We start from the raw sequence: 22,627 nt of genomic DNA on the forward strand, positions 1-22,627 counted from the left end.
TGACTATGTGTATTATGAGATGTGATAATTTTAGCCCGTTGAGAGCATAAACGTGATAATTATGTTATGTGATTTGTACCGCGTGGGTGTGGTGATATCAATGTGATGCACGTGCCGAGACGGTCCTAGAGAGCTAGATAACTCATAGTCACAACGGGATTTTTATACCCAGCTCGGGAGGAGTCTAGGGGTACTTTGGGGATTTTGTAAATTAGTTCTTGAGAGGTAATGGTAACTGGTAATATGGTAACCTATGTAACTGTTAGTAACCATAGAGAGTAACAGGTTTTGTTGGAGAAGTGGTAGAATTGTAATGTAAGTTAAAAGACAAGAGTGCCCTTGAGGTTTAGTTAGAAAGGGATATTAGTGGAGGGATAAGGTAGTCTTTTGGCAGTGGTTTAGATGGCTTTGGCTGAGGGAAATGGATATACACGATTCTTTTATGCTAAGTGTAACTGAAATTAAGGTTTGGAAGGCTAGAGAAATCAAGAAGGAAAAAGGGAGAATTAAGAACCTAGAAGGCAAAGTGGAAGAGGAGTTGAGCTGTGCTCTTTGAGGCTAGTAAAGGGTTTAAGGGTGTGGAATCAAACACAGATCAAGGTCTACACTGAGGTAAGGATTTAGTCCCTGTTTTGTTAAGTTCTAAATTTGATTTTGGAAGGAATTGAAAGATAGCCATGGCTTGTTTTGCATGGGAATTCAGCTGGTTTGTCAAGGGGGAATTCAGTTTAAAGCTTGGATTGGAGGAAGCTCAAGTTGAAATTCTGATTGAGGTAAGGGTATTAAGCATGTTTGAAATCTTATAGCTGTTATGGTTTAAGAATCTAGAGGTCTGGTTTGCACTTTTCGCAAGTTTTGGTTTAAGGGTTTGAATATGAAATTTAAGTATGAATTATGTGAGTGGTTGTGTAATTGAGCTAGATTATGGTGTTTATAGGTTGTTGAATGGTCTATTTGGGGTGTTGAGTTGGTTTTGGGGCTTAGGTATGAGTTTGGGATGATTTGGAGTGGTTTGGGTTCGGGAAAAACGCAGGGAAAAACCCAGAAATCTGGGTTCGCGAAGGAGCGCCGCGGCCCTGTTCTTGGGCGCCGCGGCGCAAGGCTGATTCTGGGCTGGGCAAGCTCTCTGACTTGCTGGGCGCCGCGGCGCTAGGCCAATTTCAGAGCATGGGATTTTGCAATTTTGAGTCTTTGCTCCGGGGGTTCGGGGGATGTCTTCGGTGCATTGTTTTAGGGATTTGGGGGATTCCGAGAGTGTGGGATTGGTTCCGGGAAGTAGTTTTGGATTGGTTAGTGACAAAGGATGTTTCATTTGTGTTGTGACTAGGTCTTTGGAGAGGCTTGGGGTAGAGGACCGTGCTCGCGGCTAGGGGTGGCAATTCGTGTAAACGTGTCAGATTCGTGTCGACACGATTATGACACGACACGATTAAGGTAAACACGAACACGACACGATTATTAAACGTGTCAAAAATACGAACACGACACGATTATTAAACGGGTCAACACGACACGAACACGATAACACGATTATGACACGATTAATCATAATTATACGAAAAAAATCATAAAACCTATGTAAAGTATTCGTGTTATCGTGTCTGACACGATTATGACACGACACGATTATTAAATGGGTCAACACGATTATGACACGACACGATTAAGGTAAACACGAACACGACACGATTATTAAACGTGTCAAAAACTCAAACACGAACACGACACGATTATTAAACGTGTCGTGTTCGTGTTTACCTTAATCGTGTCGTGTCGTGACCCAAATTTCCACCCCTACTCGCGGCTTTGAGGCATCGGAAGCTAGTGAATTGAAAGGTAAGAAAACTGCACCCGGTTGTATGATTGTGATGGGACTAAGTGCTCCCGAGAATAATATTGTGTCAACGTTGGTATTACGCCATGGGACATGTAAAATCGGTCTAAGAGTGTCGTACATGATATTAGCGCACGGGGCGCAGATTGGCCACTGGTAGCCAAAGACAACGGGATAACGGAGGGGGCAGCCTTTGGGCGCCAGCCCTAGTTATCATTTGTGAATTGTATTTGATATGTGTTGACATGTTTAGTATGTGGAATTCTTGATTGTGCCGGTTGGTTATATGGTTGAGATTATGTAATGCAATGTGAGATATTGACTTGTTTGCTAATTGCTTATGCTCTATTGTTGTTGTGTTTTCTTGTCGGGCCTTGGCTCACGGGTTCTACGTGGTGCAGGTAAAGGCAAGGGCAAGTTGGACCAAGCCTGAGATGGAGAGCTTTGAGGTGGAATGTACATAGCCAGCTGTTCGATCACCATGGTCGAGGAGTGAGTCAGGACAGGGATTACCTAACTGCTCGTTTTGCCTTAGTGTGGCTGGTTGTTGTATCTGAACCTTATAACTTTTGTAAATGGTCTTTAAACTGATATTTTTTGGATCCCGTGTAAATAAATAATGTTTCTTAATGAAAATGTGGCTTTTGAGACCAAAACATTTTAAACCCTAGTTCTTTTATAGTTTCGATGACACGCTTTCAATTGATTGACTTGATTAGCAAGTCTGGCACTTTATAAACACACAGTGTAACGGTCTTGGCTATCCAGGGCGTTACATGCTATGCATGCCTATTATGATTTAGTAACATGTTATTACTGTTCATGAGCATATTGAGTTTTCTTGCTGAGCTTCGACTCACGGGTGCTATGTGGTGCAGGTAAAGGCAAAAAAAAGCTGGACCATCCTTGAGTTGGAGAGCTTAGGTGACGATGTGTACATATGCAGCTGCTTGACCGCCATGGCCGAGGGTTTAAAGAGGAACTAGGGTTAAACCCTATTTTGCCGCTTAGGTCGGCTGGTTTTAAATATTTTTTTGTAATTAACCTTTAAGTTACATTTTTTGGGGATCCCAATGTATATAGGAAACGTTTTAGTGAAACGTTGTATCTTAACCAAAAAAAATTTAACCCTAAACTGTTAATCATACTTAGTTACAAAAATTATGGTCAAATGACTCAATTAGCGAGTTTAGCACTGTTTTAAAATGCACACCATAATGGTCCTTGTGTAGTAGGGCGTTACACTGAGCCTTTAGGTTTAAGTTTCCACAATTAAAATACAACTTTGGCTAAAACTGCCCTTAAGCGTCGCAGCCCCACACCCCTGAGTCGCGGCCCACCTCTAGACAGAGACTCCTACCCCCATTCTACCTGCACCTCGCGTCGCGGCTCGCCTACCAGGCATCGCGGCTATTGGGATTAGTTTTGGTATGTTTTTATGTCGTGTTTTAAGATGCAATTTTAGTCTTTTATTTGGTTTTGTGCGATATTATGCGGGTGTTTATTGTGTTTTCACGATTAAGTGTGGTTATTAAAGAAATATCTTGAAATTGGAGGAAAAGCGCTTAATTCTTAAAGAAATAGTGTTAAACAGGCTAAGGAATGGAAACTGGGCGAAACCGGGGGTCAAATTGATGATTTGGTGAAAATTTGGAATTAGAGCCGCAACCCTAAGAGTTACAGAGAAGAAAAAAAGAATCAGCCAGAATTAGTGCTGAGGCGCCATGGAGATAGAGCTGAGGCTCTATTAAAATGGGAATTAGAGTTGCGACTCTATCAGACAGAGCTGTGGCGCTACATACTCCAGAGACAAAATCTGGAACGCGAAGCACATTAGAGCTGCGGCCCTACACATTAGCGTCGCGGCGCCTCCAGTCCGTACAGATGCCGAATTTAGGGCATTTTTCAAGGGCAATTTTGTCCTTTCACACATAGTGTTATTTATTTTATTATATCTTTATTCTTGAATCCATGCTCTTATGTTCTCAAGTTGACAAAAAGCGGTGTCAACATATATATATTAAATATTTAACCCTAATATATAATATATAATAAATATTATATATTATTTAATGTATATTACATATAGTATATATATTTTTTAATATTTAATATATTATATCATTATTATAATAATATTTAGGGAAATTTGCGGCAATAATACCTATGTAGTAGGATTTGTTGCATTTAAATGCTTATGTAAAAAAATTGGCGGCAATAATGCATACCGTTACGAATTTGGTGCAGACGTTGGTCCTTGAGCCGTTAAATATATAAAAGGGTCTACGTGGTAGTACCCGATTGGGTCAAATTAATTTTAATTTATTAAATATTTTAAAAACCCTTAAAAATTATTTTTAAATTTTAAATAATAAAGAATTCAATAAATTAATTGAAATCAATTAAACATTCTAAAATTTAACATCTAACATCTAAGAATAATAAAAAAATTAATGAATCTGTAGGCATGAACTCAAACCCAGAAAATTCCGTCAAAATACAAAAACCAAACCCAGAAAATTCCATCAAAATACAAAATCCAAACCCAGAATAATGCAGTTAGTGTCTTTGCAAAGAACAATACAAAACCCACATTTATGTCTTTTTTTTTCAAACTTATGTTCATTCAAAATAATAAAACAAATACAAAAAACCAGATCTGAAATTTCTTCTCTCCGCCAACCTCGATCTCATCTTCAAATCTAGCCCAACCTCATTGTGTATGAACCAATTGGGAAAAAAAAACAAGAAGAAAACCATGGTAGCCCTGCTCGCCCAAGCGCAAGAAGAAAACATCACCGTGTATGTGTTAGAAATAACTTATACAAGATCTTTATTTATTTTCATGTATATCTAATATTAAACAAATTAATACGAGATAGCCTAAAACATGTTTCTAAAATTGAATTCAAAGAGAAACAAAAATAGAATACTTACAGTATACGCAGCGGAATTAAGAGTCCTTCCTTCAGTTTCTCTAACTCTTGTATCCTCTCTGTCGCAGAGTATTATTAAGAAACTGAACCGATCTTCTATTTTCTTCACGATCTTCCAATGTATCCTTAGAACCACCTAGACTAGTGTGGGCAATTCTCAACACATGAGATAGATATAGAGAGAATAAGAGAAAATAAGAAAGTGGCTTAGAAAAGGACTTGTGTTTAGAGAGAATATAAAACTATCAGAAAATCTGACTTATCAAAAACTCTTTTTTTAACTTCTCTATAAGCACTCCTTTTATAGACTCAATTAGGCCATTTAATTTAATTAAAAAAATCAATAAAATAACAGCCATTTTGAAGCCCTAGGTCGAAATTATCATGGGCTATAGGCCCGTGAAATTTCTCATTTGATTATAAGCCCATTGGACTTAAAATCAATGCCTGTGTTATTTTCTATTGATTTAATTAATTAAATAATTATTTAAATCCTTTATCAAATTAATTATTTATAATTTGAACCTTGATTTAAATTTATTTATTAATTTATATATCAATTTATCTTAATTAATAAATCTGCCATAATTTCTCTTTTCTTCTCAAAATTACACAACTCTGTGAAACTATCCAAAATTGACCTGGTCAACTTTGATAATTCTAATTGATGATTAAATCAATTAATTGAGACTATCTAGATGATTTTATCCAAGGTACAATGGGGACCATGGGCCTATGAAACCAAGCTCCAATAAGTTATCATAAATCTAACAAATAAATTTACTAACTTATTAATTCCTCATGACTCCACTATAGACTTGGAATTGCACTCTTGAATTCATAGAACGCTCTATAACAAATATAGATACGCTATTAATTATCCATTGTTACAACCATAATTGTCACTCAATCCTCTATAGACGGTCTACAATGAGATAGGACTAAAATACCGTTTTACCCATCATTGTATTTTATCCTTAAAACACTTAGTTCCTTGTAAATGATATTTCAGTAAACTAATTTAATTACTGAAATGAGATCTCTATCATTTAACACCTTGAACCAAACTAAAAGGAAACCATCGTTTCACTTCTTCATCAGAAGCTATAGATGTTCATATCTATGATTAACACTCCCACTCAATTATACTACCGAGTTCCCAAGATGTAAGTATGGGCTAGTCCGTAGGGTAAGCTGGTAACGAACAAGTCAAAGAACTCAAATAATACAATCAGTTAGGATACTAACCACTCAGAATTGAGATTGAATTGACCTATGGTCAACTATATGATATGACTAGAATAGATAATAACGGTATGTTTACTTATCTTATCAACTGTCAATATCGGTCCTGTCCGATGTAACAAATACATCCGATCTTATCTACTTTGCTAATGTTCTGGAAAGAACATAACACTGTAATGTGTAAGTAGATCATATCGTAGATTGGCAAGTCAGTGTAAATCCGGTGCACTGACTAATCTTAGGACTAACTTATTTTGAACATATAATCATATTTATATTCCACTGTGATTACATCACTATAAATAAGATTAGCTATATGCTCGGGATTTAATAGAAGTTTATATTAAATAAATAATCATGAAAATAAAACATGTGAGCAAAGTGATTGACCAAGTCAAAAAATGATTTCTATTCTTTTATTGATAATAAAATGAGATTACAAAGAATTTGGGTTTTAATTAGGGCATAAAACCCCAACAGTATGAACCACGGACCCCGTCCCTCATCTCGCCCAGGCCTTCTTCTCCGGCCCCGTCCCTCATCTCGCCCAGGCCTTCTTCTCTGGCCCCGTCCCTCATCTCACCCAGGCCTTCTTCTCTGACCCCGTCCCTCATCTCGTCCATTCCCTCGTACCCCTGCTCGCCCAAGCATAAGACCTTCAGATCTAGAGAAAGAAAAACGAACCCAAATGGCAAGCAAGAAGAAGAAAAAGATCTTGAGTTTTCGGGTTCAAGCTTATAGTTTGTGTGGGACGATGGGGAGAAGAGAATGAAAAGAAGAAAAATAAAACGAGGATTAGGATTTGGGATGAACAAGAGGGAGGAAGAAGGGGAGAAAAAGAAAATAAAAAATTGTTTAAATTAGATTTTACAAAAAATAATTTTTAAGGATTTTAAAAATATTTAATAAATTAAAATTAATTTGACCCAATCAGGTACTGCCACGTATACCCCTTTATACATTTAACGGCTCAAGGACTAACGGCTACACCAAATTCGTAACGGTAGGCATTATTGCCGCCAAATTTTTTACATAAGCATTTAAGTGCAACAAATCCTACTACATATGTATTATTGCCGCAAATTTCCCTAATATTTAATATAAAACTACATATATAATAATTATATTAATATAAATTTAAGTTCAAATTCAAATGTAATAGAATATCATTATTATAATGTAATGGTAAAAAACTAAGCACTATTTCTACAATCGTATTAAACCCATTGATATAGACAGACTGGTCCAAAGTGACACGAAGTCCATGTTACTGGACCACTTAAGGCCCAAGGTAGTCAGACAAGCTAACCAGGCCCAAGCCACAAAATAAGCCCATATTCACATAACGAGCCAAAATAAATAACTTAACCCGCACCCGGGCCTAAATATACCCAGTCAGCCAAACGAGTCAAAGAGGAAGAAGTGAAGAGGAATGAGTCAAGAGGGACGTTATGGAGTTGTCGAGATTCCAAGACGAGACCTAGGAACGAGTCAGGAGGAACATCACCTGAGAAGTCTCTATAAGAAAAAGGAGAAGGAGTCCTCAGGTCAAGAGATATCGAATACTGAAACTAATCACTCATACTAAGCGATCATGACGAGTCTACCGACCCAATCATCGTCCTTAAGCTCTGTCGTCATCATTGTTTCTTTTACTTTTCGTTTATCTTTATTGATTGCTTGATCTACTCTTCTATCATATTACTATCTAACAATTTGATTGACTTTAGCGTTAGAGTCCATTTGGCTGACACCCCACCGGTGCTCTCAATTGAACTCTTGTCTCTCTCTTTGTTCTTAACAAGATGTTGGTGCATAATCAATTCTAGGAAATCACCTCTACATATAATAGTATATAATACAATATTTTTAATAATTATATTAATATAAATTTAAATATTATAAACTATTATTATGATAATATTATATAATCCTATTTTTTTTTTACTAATTATATTAATATATATTCAATTATTATAAAAAAAATATTATTATAATAATATTTAATACAAAACTAAATATTTAATACTTATATTAACAGAAATTTAAATATTATAAAATATCATAATAATAATTTATAATACATAATTTTAATTTTTATTAAAATAATTATCATTTATATTTAAAAAGTTACCATATTATATATATTTAAACAAATTATAAACAATATTTTAATTAATATATTTATATTATTTTTTATATATATAATATTATTTATTTCTTTAAAATTTATAGGATAATAATACAAATTCAATAAATTCTATAAATAAGTAAACTTGTTACAATGGTCAAAATTGTCAAAAATGGTTGGAATGAAGTATTTTTTTTATTATTGGAATGGTAGATTAACAAGGGAAGATGTGGTATCGGAGGATTCCACCAAATAGTAAAGAGTCATTCCTTTTTTTTTTTTTGATGAAGAGTCATTCCATTAGAATAGATTCTGACACTCGAAATGCCAAACCAATGGAATGAGATTTCGACCAAACCAAACTCGTCATAGACTGATAGTATCACACTCTCTCTCTCTCTCTCTCTCTCTCTCTCTCTTCATGCAAAAACACACAGAGACCCTTTTTTTCTCCTTCACTGGACAAAACCCTTCCCCTACCCATCAGAAACCGACTACAATGACGAGACTTTCAGAAGACGCCATCGCCAACATCCTATCCCGATTACACGTGAAAGATCTTCTCCGCTACAGGTGCGTCTCCAAGCCCTGGCGCTTCCTGGTCGATAGTCCTCGTTTCATAAAGATGCACCTCAACCATTCCAAGGAAACTCATTCCAACTCCACCCTCATTCTCGGAGACCAGCGTCTCCTCCACTCGGTCGACCTTGACACTCTCGACTCGCCTGTACGTCTCGTATCCCCAATATACGATGGAGGCGAAATCGAGATTCTGGGCTGCTGTAATGGCTTGCTCGCTCTGGAATTTGCGAATGGAGGTACGGTTATCTGGAATCCATCTACTAGGAAGTACAGGAAGGTACCCATTTCTGGTCTTATTGACCTCCCCTTTCCGGACAATCTATATGAGTATGGAATCGTCGGATTTGGGTATGATCCTGTAAACGACGATCATAAGTTGGCAAGGATGGTACATTATTTTAAAAAAGATGTTCGCAGTGTTCACTTATTCCACTCTGAGGTCAAAGTTTATAGCCTAAATTTCAACACTTGGAAGAGGGTTTGTGATTTCCCTTACCAGGGTTGTCATCGTGGGAAAAGCATTCTTGTGGGCAATTCGTTTCATTGGTTGATGGGGCTACAGTATGGCACTAAATCTTCCACCATTACTGTTGCATTTGATTTTGTCACGGAAAAATACCACCAAATTCCACGTGCTAACAGAAATACTAAGGGTAAAGACTATTACTCGACTATGACGGAATTGGGTGGGTGGCTTTGTGATGTAGTAAAATTCGGAAAGTATAGTGAGAAAGCGGACTATGTTGACTTCTGGGTTATGAAGGAATATGGGGTTAAGGAGTCGTGGACTAAGCTTTTAACCGTGGTACCGTCAAATGTGACCGGTTCTTTCAAATCTTTGATGCCTCTTGCGTATTTTAAGAGCTCCCATCAGATTCTTTTTGACCAGGACGATGAGAAGTTTATGCTCTATGATTTGGAAAAGAAGGAGGCTAAGAGTGTGAAGAACTATCCTAGAAGTTTTCAAAAGATCGCTTGTGTGAGAGGCCTCATTGGAGTTGGTGGAGGTGATGAGCCCAATTCTGGGAAGAAGGCAGAGGAGGACGGGAACAAGAAAAACAAGGAGAAGGATAAGCAGCAACCAAGTGGGAAGAAGCGGTAGTACTTGCTGATTTTTCTCCTCTGTTATTATTATTATTATTATTTACCAATAACCTCTGTTATTTTTCATTTGGCTTTAGTTTGTTGTTTAATAATGTTGCTAAAGTTATAGCTTTTGTTAAAGAATGTACACGTAATTACTTTTTGAGGGGATTTGTTATGGCTGGTGAAGCTCTTTGTCAAGTTTTAATAGCCAAGTTCTGTTAGCTCTTTCTAATTCCCACTTTATTATAGTTTCCAATAATAATTGTGTGAAAGCATAAGTCCTGGCTGACTGGTATATTAATTCACCTGATATTATATCTTGTTTGAATAGGGATGATTTCTTGTCCAAGGGATTTAAGCTGGTGCTATGAACGGAACATGAAGAAGAAAGGCTGAGGTATATTGTATTTGTACAGGGTTCTTGATATTTATAAATATTAATTCTCTGCTTATCTAGCTTATCTTTGTACGTGCCTTTATTTCTTCAGGTTGGTACTACTACTCCTGGTTTTTTGTGGGTTTAGCTGATGAAGTTTTCTATTTGCTGGAATGAAGTGAAATGGATGGATGAAACTATTAGACTTGGACTTTTCTATGATGAAGTTTGTATGTGTTTTCTAGTATTAACCTTAACTTTTTTGCTCGATCGTGCTATTATGTTTATATACTTTGAGTACTGTCTAGAAGGTTGTGGTAGGAATATTAACGTACTTTATTAATGGTTTACCGGCATTTCTACTAATATAACCTTTTGGCTATCTCTCGATATGTAGTAAAATAGTTTTTTAGGATTAGTCTTCTTAACAGGTGGTGTTCTTATATATGTCAAGAACGCTATGAAAACCTTAGATATTTCTTGTGTCAAGAACGTTATAAAAACCTTCGATATTTCTTATGTCAAGAATGTTATAAAAGCCCTGATGTTTTTGCTTTTCATTTGACCAAATGTGTAATACATGAGAGGAAACATCAGCTGCTTCATGCCTACCTTAGCTCTAAAGCTTTACTTATGACCTGAGGCATATGCTCTGCAATTAGTCCAATGCACTTTTTTATAAATGTCCCTTTGGCTCCTTATGGAAGAGGGCTAGCTAAGAATTCTAGATGGTTTATGCCATATATCTTATATTTAGAATCTATGAGTAGCTATTTTCATTCTAGACCAACAAAATAGAATTTGGTTTTTTGGTTAAATGAAAATACTACTACTTAGCACAAACTATACCCCCCATACTTTTAGCCTTACAAGCGTTAATTTTTTTTAAGTTTATAATTGTACACATAACTTAAACTGAAGTTAATTTTTTATAGTTGTTGAAAATCCTCCATATATATTAGGACTTTTCATTGATAAATTGTAAGCAACTACCGGGAATTATTGGATTAGACAAGTGAATAATGTTATTCAAATCAATTTTAACCATTTATATCTCTTTTTTGGTGTTGAAAGGGAGATGATATGTAAGATTCCTAGTGTTATTCAGTTGGTAGAATGTAAGGAGTAGAAGCATGATGAGAGGTGGAATAAAAGAGATTAATTTCAATGTGGCTCTGGCATTTTAATAAAACCAAAATTATGTAGTTTTGATGATTTGGTTTAGGCTTGTTTGGTTACGAGCATTTTCAACGTTATGCTATGTGGTATACAAATGCAAAATTTCATATTTGTGGGAAAAAAAATTAAAATCATATTCTGATATTTAGGAAGTACTTATATAAAAATACAACACAAGTATGTTAAATTTACAATATTTTCGTCATGGTGAGCAGGTGGATGGCAGTTTAATAACAAAATAATAATATTTATAGTAGAAAGAAGAAAAAATTGAATAACAATAATAATGGTTAATTAGAAAATAATTTAGCATGTATCAGTATCACCATTACTGAAAAAAATAAGCGATTTAGTATTTTACAGTGCTAATTTTTTTTGTTAACATTTTCATGGCATAACACTTATTTTTTAACCTCCTATATATAACCTTTGGCCTACAATACATTTCTATGATATAAAATTTTAATGTGATTTTCTTTTCTTTTTTTTTAAAAAGGGTGATTGTAAAGCCAAGAAAATTTTCACCTCTCCAGGCTTTGCATACCGAAGAATGCCGGTCTAATCAATGCTGGTGCAACCAGAGGGCTATGGATTTTGCTTTGAGGGATGTTAAAGGGATGTTAATTAAGGACGAGAAGAGGCTCAGTCATGGAGGGGCCAAACCCATTTTACTTAGACTTGGGCTGGGTTTAGCAGACGGCCCCCCAACTAGAAAAAATTTCAGGAACAAAAAGTAATATCAATTAAATCACTTGATATTATATTTAATTAACGAAAATTTTCTAACATTAAAATTTTCCAACAAAAACTCATAAAGTTATATTAGTGTAGCATGATCATGATTTTTTTTTTAAAATTTCAAATCCAAGTCAAAGTTTTTAGTATTAAAACCTATATAACAATCTGAATTAACACTAACCCTGCAGCATTAAAAATTTGTTAATAGGTAGTAAATTGAATGAGAGATTCTGTTGTGCTTTATATCTCATATCCTACAAATTTATAATTTTGCAACATAAATTAAAAAAAAAAAGTAAATTTAAAAGAAAAAAATAATAAAATTTGAATCTTGTATTGTATGTCGGTATTAATGGGGAGAACGTTTTTTTTTTTATTATTAATTATTTGCTAAGAACGTTGTTAATGTTAAGATTAGATATTGCTCAAAAAAATGTTAAGATTAGATAATTTGAACGTTGTAACCGTCCTTGTCTTTCATTTATGAAAAATAAAAAAGACATCTTTTTGTCCAAAAAAAAGGGACAGTATATATATTAGTGTCACTGTTCATGCAAAAACATAGACTTTTCTTTCTCCTTCTCCGGAGTAAACCCTTGCCCTGCCCCTGACTCAACAGAAACCGACTACAATGACGAGACTTCCAGAAGACGCCATCGCCAGCATCCTATGCCGATTACCCGTGAAAGATCTGCTCCGCTACAGGTGCGTCTCTAAATCCTGGCGCTTCTTGGTCGATAGCTCTCATTTCATAAAGATGCACCTCAACCATTCCATGGAAACTCATTCCAACTCCACCCTCATTCTTGGAGACCAGCGTCTCCTCCACTGGGTCGACCTTGACACTCTCTACTCGCCTGTACGTCTCGAAACCCCAATATACGACGGAGGCAAAATCGAGATTCTGGGCTGCTGTAATGGCTTGCTCGCTCTGGAATTTTCGAATGGAGGTACGGTTATCTGGAATCCAACTACTAGGAAGTACAGGAAGGTACCCATTTCTGGTCTTGTTGACCTTCCCTTTCCGGATAATCTATATGAGTATGGAATCGTGGGATTTGGGTATGATCCTGTAAATGACGATCATAAGTTGGTAAGGATGGTACATTATTTTGAAAAAGATATTCGCAGTGTTCACTCATTCCACTCTGAGGTCAAATTTTATAGCCTAAATTTCAACACTTGGAAGAGGGTTTGTGATTTCCCTTACCAGGGTTATAAACAAGGTGGGAATGGCGTTTTTGCTAGCAATGCTTTGCATTGGATGGTGACCCGGGAGCTCGAACTTGATGCGTTGTACTTGATTGTGGCTTTTGATCTCGTGACTGAAGAATTTCGTGAATTGCCACTTCCGGATGAGGACGGCGGTGAGGATGAGAAATTTTTTGTGAAACTGGTAGAATTAGGAGGGTTCCTTTGTGCTACGTGCCTTTACTTTCCACATGATAATGCGAACCATGTTGACATCTATATTATGAAGGAATATGGGGTAGACTCTTGGACTAAGCTGTTCTCGGTGATGCCGTCAAATGTGACTGGCTATTTTGAATATGTGATGCCACTTAAGTATTCGAAGAGTGGTCATCAGGTTCTCTTGCATCAGGATGGTGAGACATATCTTTTGTACGATATCGATATGAATAGGACTAAGAATGTGGGCAAGATTTCTGGCGTTCCTAGAAGTTTTGATACGTGTGTGTGTGCGAGGAGCCTTGTTGGACTTGGGGTTGGTGATGAGGACAACCCTGGGAAGAAAGTAGCGGTTATTAAGAACAAGAAAAAAGAGGAGAAGCAGCAATTGAGCAGGAAGAAGCGGTAATCCTTACTCATTCTCCGTTTCCATCTGTTTATTAGTCTTTTGTTGTGTTCTGTTGTTTAACGTAGGATGGAGTTTTAGCTCTACTAAAAAGATGTCTTTTTTTTGGATTGTGGCTTTGGGTAATGCTATATATCTTGTTGTACCTTTTGTGTAGGGATGATTTTCTGTCCAAGGGATTTAAATTGGTGTTATAAATATTGCACAAAGATTGGACACAGAGGTACATTTTAAACAGAGGTTACAGAGCCAGAATTGAAGTTACTGATATGGTTCTATTCTATGTTCTTGCTCAATCTCTCTTGGTGCCTTTGTGTTGTTTTAGGTTGGTGGTACTGCAGGGTTTTTGCTGGGCTTTAGCTGATGTAGTTGCCTCTTCGTGGGAGGAGTTAAAGTTGAGTGAACAAAACTTAGAGACTAAGTCAAACTTTTGCTACATCGTGTTTCCTTGTTTTAGTATTAATCTAGTAATTATTATAGGACCGTGTTATAATGTTCATACTACTTTTGAAATCTAGAATTATATGGTTTAAGTCTAATGTGATTTTGATGGTTTGGTTGTGAAAGCAATAGTAAGAGTAAGACATGCCATGCCTTGAATGATTTTATTTGAACTGTTTCCCACGACTAGTATATGTAATGTGCATGGAAGGTAACATAAGCTGTTCCGTGCTCCCACCATGTTTATATTAGCTCCAAAAATTTATCTTGAGAGAAGCCCCCCCATCACTCTGCTGTCTCCACCTATGGCATGCAATAGTATCAATTACATACCAAACTATAAAGAACTAGTTCAATTCTATATTTACTTTTCATTTCCTTCCGCCAAATTTGGAGGGCTAAGGATGTAGTTCATATTTTCCCTTTCTATCTTGTATTATGCTTTTAAACACCAAGTCTATTGTTGTATTAATTAGTAAAACATCACTTGTCTTCTTTTTTTTTTTTTTTTTTTTTTATGTTGGTTTATTAATCACCCGAAAGATTTATGATATTAAAACCATTAGTTGACTTCAACTTAGTCTGGCTTATTGTTTTAGTTGACTTCAACTTAGTCTGGCTCATTGTTTCTGATATGCACTGGAGATAGGAAGTGCCCATAAAAAGGAGATAGAATAAGCTTTAAAAACAATACCATACTTTTAGCCATACAAGCTTTAATTTTTTTTTAATTTTGTAATCGTTCGCATTAGGGAAACCAAAGTTGGTTGTTTAAAATTCTCTCCATATATATTAGGACGACTCATTGATAGTAAGCTACTACGCTGACTTGTTGAATTAGGCAAGTGAATAATGTTATTCAAGTAAATGTTAACCATATTTCTCTCTTTTGGAGTTAAAGGAGAGATAATATGTAAGATTCCAACTGTTATTTATTGATAGTTTGCATAAAAGAGGAGGCATAAAAGAGATTAATGTCGATAATGCAAAATTTCATATTTGTTGTGGGAAAAAAATATTCTTAAATCATCTTATATATTATTATGCCTCCTGGTTTTTTTAGGCCCTTACAAATTCTCTCCAAACTATTCATAATGTTGTAAAATGGGATTTCAGTCCAATTTTATCTAATGTGGCTAATGATATGTTGACGTGGTTATTTATTTGTTAATGTATCTTGGTCACGTCAGTGTCATATGTGTAATTAAAAAATACTAAAAAAAAACTTTTTTTTATTAAAAATTAATAAATTTAAAATAAATTATTACAAAATTAATTTTTTTTACAAACTAAGATTTGTTTTAAATTTATTAATTTTAATTAAAAAAAAGAGATTTTTAAATTAATTTTTTTAAAAATATACATGTGACGCTGACGTGGTCAAGACACATCAGCAAGCAAAGAGCTACGTCAGCATATCGTTACCCACATTGTACGGAAGACCCACTTTATAACACTGTGAATAGTTTTGGATAATTTTTAACGGATCAAAATAATCAAGGAACATGATAATATATATGTCATAATTCAGGGGGCAAAAATCATAAGTAGCCTTCCAATATTTAGCAAGTAGTAAAATACATCACAAGGATGTCAAATTTACGATATCTTCATCATGGTCAGCATGTGGATGGTAGTTGAACAACAAAATAATAATATTTTTAGTAGAAAGAAGAAAATTTTTGAAAAAAAGTTAATTAAAAAATAATTTATCATGTATCAATTGCAGCAAAATTAAAATATAAATATCTATATGCACTTTTTTGTTTTACAAAAATATTTAAATACACACTTTAGTATTTTATATTCTGCTAATTTAGTTAACATTTTCATGGCATAAAATAACTTGATTTAAGCATATCAAGTTGTTTATCGTAAAAATATATATCAACCCTAACAACAATCTATGACCTAAACTCAATAATAAAAAAAAAAATCATTATTGAAAATAAACCACTGATACACAAATCTTGTGAAACCAACACATTAATATCGAGAGGTTATGAAGAATGAACCAATAACCATTGGGACAATACCTAGATACAGATCTCAAATAGATATCTGCAACGTCGTCATTATCAATGCTTATTCCCTAGTTGGTGTGTTTGTTGTAAAAGGAGGTTGAGCCTTTTAACCACCTTTTTTTGGATTGGGACTTGACTCGAGAGTTATGGTCAAGAGCTGTGGAAGAGTTTAGATTGAGTTGGTGTGCCTGCTTCTTGTTCTCAGTTGTTATCTTGTAGATTACTGGGGGATGAGAAACAAAATAAGATTTGGAGTTCTACTATCTCGGCTTGTTTTGAGCGAATTGATTACAGCAGAATAGTATAATTTTTGAAGATAAGTCTTTTCCAAATGATCATATTTGGGAGAGAGTAAAATTATGGGTTGCTATTTGGGTGTATCGTATGAAATGCTTTGAAGGGTTATCCTTTTTAGACCTCACTAGAGAGTGGAGTAGTTTTTTGTTTGTGTAGTTTTGGTGGTCTATAGCTGGGTTTGCTACTTGGGTGTATCGTATGAAAGGCTTCGAGGGATTATCTTGTTTGGCTTTGCTTTGTTTGTTACACGATTCTTCTTTGCCAAAAGTGAGATTTTTTATAAATTGTGGGAGTAGACCACTCATGTACATGTGGTCTTCCGTTTATTAAAAAAATTGGTGAGTGAACAAAACTTAGAGACTAAGTCATACTTTTGCTCGTGTATATTCCTTTTTTAGTATTAATTTAGAAATTATTGTAGGACTGTGTTATTATGTTCATACTAATCTTACGATTTAAGGGGTTGGTTGGTGTGCTTCTAAAAGTTACTTTTTGACAAACTATTCCTATCAATTTTTTGAAAAAATGCTGAAAAAGTTAAAGCAAAATTCCAACCAACATGGCCACAGATGTGTTTTTGATGGTTTGATTGTCTTGTGAAAGCAATAGTAAGACATGTCATGCCTTAAATGATTTTATTCGAACTGTTTAACACGACTAGTAAATGTAATGTGCATAAAAGGGAACATAAGCTGTTCCGTGCTCCCGTGTAAATCTTTAACTTAAGTAATAAAGCCTCTATCACTCTGCAATAGCATCAATTACATACCAAACTAAAAAGAACTAGTTCAATTCTATAGTTACTATTCATTTCCTACGGCCAACTTTGGAGGACTAGGGATGAAGTTCATATTTTCTCTCTTTCTATCTTGTATTATGCTTTTAAATACCAAGTCTTGTGTTAATTAGTAAAACACCCCTTGTCTTTTATATTTTTTGTTTGTTGTTTTTATTAATCACCAGAAGATTTATGATGTTAAAACCATTAGTTGACTCACTTCAACTCAGTCCGCCTCATTTTCTCTGATATGCACGGGAGATTAAGAAGTGGCTATAATTGAATAACCTTTAAAAATACTGTACTTTGGTGCGATTTTTTATTTTTTATTTTTGGAATATTGTTATTAATAATGATCTTAATTGTCTTATTTTTTGTTTTCTATTACCGACATGGCTGACTCAGGCTTTACTTGTTCTCTGTGCATTTAGCGGGCTAGTCAATGCTCAATACGTAAACTCTCGTCTACTTCCTCTAATTATTAACCTCCAAAGTCCAAAATAGTCTATTTATGCTAGATTATTTATCTTATTGGGAAAACTTATCCAATGTTCTGTAGTGGTGATCTGCCTACTACTTACTAGTTCTATCAATGGCCCAATACCCTATTACTCCACGATCAACATGTAAATCTACATCCACATTCATTTTAAACAAATTTGAGCCAAGTTTTTGCCAAGAAGAAGACATGCCTAGCTAGTTAGTTGTGCAAGGGTGGCCGTGGAGGTTGTTGCTACGCAACCATATCATTGTCTTTAAACTAAATAACAAAAATACCTAGTTGCGTGTAATAAGTAAAAGAAGAAATAACCATGCTCAATCTTATTACTTTGAATCAAATTCAAATATACATAATATTGCTTTTTTTTGGCATGACTAATTGAAAAATAATGTGATCATAAGTGTAGGTGATATAAATTAAGTAAAACACAGTGTTTTATTTAATAGCTTGAGAAGGGTTAGATTGAAAAAAGAAGAGCTCCAAATGAGCGCATCGCATAGCAGAGCGATATGTTTGTATTTTTGTATTTTTTTCAAGTGTTACACTTCACAAATGTGCATATGAGCATGTCAAATGTGTAGATATTGAAAAAATATCCAAAATAAAAAAAAAATCCCAAACAGATACCTGAGTGAAAAATTATGTGTTTTGTAAGAATCGCATCGAGCACCATCGAGCAAAGTCGTTTTTTCGTGAAAATCTTGATTTTGAAGGCCCCATCGAGCTAACATCGATCAATTACTAAGCAAGGTCGATTTTCTACAGATTTTAGAGTTTTGAACTGAAAAAAATTGCAAAAAAAAACCTAAAAATCATGCTCAGATCTGTTCAAAATGCAGTATTTAGTGTCTTAAGTAAAATAAACATCACTAAATTTGAGAAACAATTAAGGCATTTTTTTATTAATACATATATAAAAAAGTTATAATTCGTTTATACGGTAATTTAAAAATTAATTCAAATCTATATAATGTAAATTTTTTAATGCAAAAATACAGTCCTCAAAGACTTATTCAGCAACAAATCAATTATATTAATGTGAATTCGCTTTTGTTGATGAATACAAATCTATCTACGCAAAAAAAAAAACAAATAAACAAAGAAAAAACCAAAATCTATTGGATTATATATTTAGCATAAAGGGCATATGCATTATTTAATTTTACAAGACAAAAGTTATCAATGATATGGCAGTAAATCCACTTTTTGCCTTTGAATAGTCAAAGACAGTAGATAATTCTTAAAAGCTATAAATGCTTTAATGCTTATTGATTAAAATATTGACTATGTCAAATGTTATTCAATATGTGCCTAGAGCACTTGATCAAAGTATCTCATTTAAAGCATCTATGTGAAAGAAAGAGACTTAATGAAAAAAGAGAAAAAGAAGGGAGAGTATTAGAGAGAGAAGTGGTTTTTCTTTTATTATAAGAGAGATAGTTTATTATTTGTGCTCTCCTTACTTTAGAGAAAATTATTATAATCTTTTTGTTATAGTGAAATTATTAATTTTATTTCAAATTCTTATTTTTATTATCTAGACTTCAGTTGTAATTGAGTGCTTAGTACCATAACATACCTAACAAATGGTTTGGATTGTGAAACTTGGTTTTGATTATAATTTATAAAGCAACTTTTGAAACCCCTTAAGCAATCCATAAAACAAGTAATAAGAAACTCATAAACAACCTATTAAGCAACCTCTGAAAGCTGAAACTTAAAAAATGTTAAGAAACTATTAAAACTCTAAAGCAATCTTATATAATAACATATAAAGCAACCCCTAAAACTCTATAGTAACTCATAAAACAACTCGTAAAACTCTAAAACAACCTTATATAGCAACTTGCACTACTACAAATATAGGTTTTCTCTTTGAGGTGTTCATATAAACCGCACCGCACCAAACCTCCAAAAACCGTAGCCAATGAAACCGTTTTTTGATGGTTTGGTTTAACCGAACCACTTAACTTTAATCGTTTGGTCACGGTTTCTAATTTTTTAAAACCAATTAAACCGGACCGGACCGTGATTTTTTCTAAAAATTTTTTTTTTTAGAAATGATGGTTCAAAGGTTTGAACTCCTACACTTAAATTAATATAAAGTCTACCAAACCATCCAAGTCAAACAATTTAATTGTTTATGATATGTTTTTAGTAGTATTTAATACATGCACAAGTTTCTAAAACTAAAAAAAAATATAAAGTCCCACATTGTTTAGAAAGTAAACATTTCTTTTTCTCACTTCTATAAAATGAATCAAAATACTTAAACTTAGAACAACAAAGACAATAAGCTTCTCGTAGACTTTTATGGTCTTAAAAGTAAAGCTAAAATTATTATTATTTAAATACAATTATTTAGTTAATTATTTTATAATAAAAAAAGTTTTAAATTTTAATAATTTGGTTATATGGTTAAAACCAAACCAAATTGCACAAAACCGTTTATTTATGGTTTGGTTTGGTTTTTCATTTTGAAAAAACCGCATGAGTGGTTTGGTTTAAAAATTCTTCTAAACCGCACTAAACCAAACCGTGTACACCTTTCTCTGCGGTTTTTTTTCAACAATAAACAAAAAACGCGGAGAAAATGTTTGAAAGAGTCGAAAAAATTATATTTAATGTCATCGCCCTATTTTATTGCGGTTTTAAAAAAAAACGCAGTGAAAAGTTTGAAATGAGACACTTTTCTCTGCAGTTTTGGGTATAGAACCGCAGAGAAAAGTATACCCAAAACCGCAGAGACTGTCTCTGCGGTTTTGGGTATAGAACCACGGAGAAAAGTCTTCCCTCCTCCTACATCAACCCGAGACCCTACTCTTCCCCCCTCATATTGCATTTTCCATTTTCACAGAGAGGCACACGACGCTCCACCACCGTCCCCAAGCCATGGGTAAGCCCCATTTTGTCATTTTTTTCATTTTCTTGCATATTAAAGCTTGAAATCATGTAAATATACTTAATCTTGATTTATTTTGAAGTTTTAGTGTAAAAATGAAGAAATATTGAGTGGGTTTAATAGGGGTTTCAATATATGTTTATATGGTTATTTTCAAAGTTTTTTCTAACATTTTTTAAAGTTTATATAGGATTAGAAGACATTTTCATTGTTTAAAATATGTTTTGATCACTAAAACTTGATTTTTTTAATGTATATTTCGGTTTTAGGGTATTTTTTGTATTATTTTATTTATAATAATGTTGTTTACATAATTTTTTATATTAAAATATTATTGCTTACATAATTTTGTATATTATTTAGGTAATGGTTTTTTTAAAGTATATTTTTGTTAATTATATTATTTTAGGATCAATTCAATTACCATATATTTGCTAATGTTTAAATTTTTATTGTAGGAAATATTTGTTTGAGTGTGAGGTGTGTTGAAATTATTGAAGATTAATTTTGAAGGTGAGTAATAATTACTACTTAATTTTTTTATTTTTATTTTTTATATTTACAAACTATTGTTAGAAGAGTTTGAATATATTAGATATTCATCTGTAGTAAAGTATGTTCTAAGATAAAATTGTGTGCTGCGGAGGTAACAGAAGGTTGATAACATATGTGTCTTGGTGAAGTAGGTTCTGCGAATTATGTGTGTTCTGCGGTGACTTATGATTGAGAACATGCATGTTGTTTGTTATATGTTTTGCTTGATGTGAATTTATAGGTAGATAACTTGGAATATGTTATAAATACAGAGGAAACTCTGCTCAATTTTTTTTTTTTATGATATTAATTGCACATGTTTTATAAGTTAAAATATATAATAATTATGTTTTTGTTTATGTTGAAATTGTAAATACATATGAATTTTGGATATGTTATAGAAATAAATGAAACTCTGCCCATTTCATTTTATAATTTATTAATTGAACATAATTTTTTCAATTACAATATTAATTTTCTTTTCATTATCGACTTAGGAATTAGGTAGATATTATCTTTATGGATAAGTCATGGGTTCTTGAGAATAGAGAAACATAACAATTTCAAGACGCATTCAACCAATTTTTAGAATTTTGCCAAACAAATTGTAGTGATCCGGAAAGAATTCATTGTCCATGTATAGATTGTGGTAATGGATCAAAAGGAAATATTACCATGATAAAAAAATCATGTATTTTGTTGGGGATTTGATACAAGTTATCGTACATGGTATTGGCATGGAGAATCATTGAAAAATAATAATCCATATCCATTTGGGAAGCGAGTGATTGATGATTTGGGTTATAGTGATTTTGACGATCATCCTATGGAATTGCTCGATGAAGCGCAAGAAGAGTTTTTTGATGATCCTTCAAAATTCGATAAATTGGTTAGAGATGCATATAAACCATTATTCAATGGTTGTCTGAAACAAAGATTACCAACGATGGTAAAATTTTACAACATAGAAGCAGAAAATGGAGTTAGCAATAAATGTTTTAGTCAATTTTTAGCTGCTTTTAAAGAGATTTTGCCGTCAGATAATTGTTTCCCTGAGTCTACGTATGAAGTGAAGAAAAATTTAAATTGCATAGGCTTGAAGTATGAGAAGATCCATGCATGTCCGAACGATTGTGTGTTATATCGTAAAGAGTATGCAGACATGGACAATTGCCCAGAATGTGATTCACCCCGCTACAAACCTAACAAGAGTATGGAGATTAGGA

The 22,627-nt window shown here is 33.8% G+C and overlaps 2 protein-coding genes across 2 annotated transcripts; both read left to right on the forward strand.

The window, feature by feature from the left end:
• The first annotated feature begins 8,542 nt into the window (after window positions 1–8,542).
• LOC133794803 (F-box protein CPR1-like) lies at window positions 8,543–10,572 on the forward strand. Its single transcript, XM_062232215.1, has 3 exons — window positions 8,543–9,826; window positions 10,146–10,211; window positions 10,303–10,572. The coding sequence occupies exons 1-2, from the start codon at window positions 8,568–8,570 to the stop codon at window positions 10,183–10,185; spliced, it is 1,299 nt and encodes a 432-aa protein (XP_062088199.1). The 5' UTR covers window positions 8,543–8,567; the 3' UTR covers window positions 10,186–10,211; window positions 10,303–10,572.
• Window positions 10,573–12,568: 1,996 nt separating this feature from the next.
• LOC133794804 (F-box protein CPR1-like) lies at window positions 12,569–14,848 on the forward strand. Its single transcript, XM_062232216.1, has 3 exons — window positions 12,569–13,922; window positions 14,081–14,146; window positions 14,249–14,848. The coding sequence occupies exons 1-2, from the start codon at window positions 12,739–12,741 to the stop codon at window positions 14,118–14,120; spliced, it is 1,224 nt and encodes a 407-aa protein (XP_062088200.1). The 5' UTR covers window positions 12,569–12,738; the 3' UTR covers window positions 14,121–14,146; window positions 14,249–14,848.
• The last annotated feature ends 7,779 nt before the right edge of the window (window positions 14,849–22,627 follow it).

The sequence above is a fragment of the Humulus lupulus genome, chromosome 8, assembly GCF_963169125.1.
Source record: "Humulus lupulus chromosome 8, drHumLupu1.1, whole genome shotgun sequence".
NCBI lineage: Eukaryota > Viridiplantae > Streptophyta > Magnoliopsida > Rosales > Cannabaceae > Humulus > Humulus lupulus.

Bases quoted from the DNA above. Each gene is read 5' to 3' on its own strand.
- LOC133794804 (XM_062232216.1), top strand. From the start codon at position 12,739: ATGACGAGACTTCCAGAAGACGCCATCGCCAGCATCCTATGCCGATTA. The intron at 13,923-14,080 runs GTAATCCTTACT...CCTTTTGTGTAG, and splicing joins CAATTGAGCAGGAAGAAGCG to GGATGATTTTCTGTCCAAGG.
- LOC133794803 (XM_062232215.1), top strand. From the start codon at position 8,568: ATGCAAAAACACACAGAGACCCTTTTTTTCTCCTTCACTGGACAAAAC. The intron at 9,827-10,145 runs GTAGTACTTGCT...TTGTTTGAATAG, and splicing joins CAACCAAGTGGGAAGAAGCG to GGATGATTTCTTGTCCAAGG.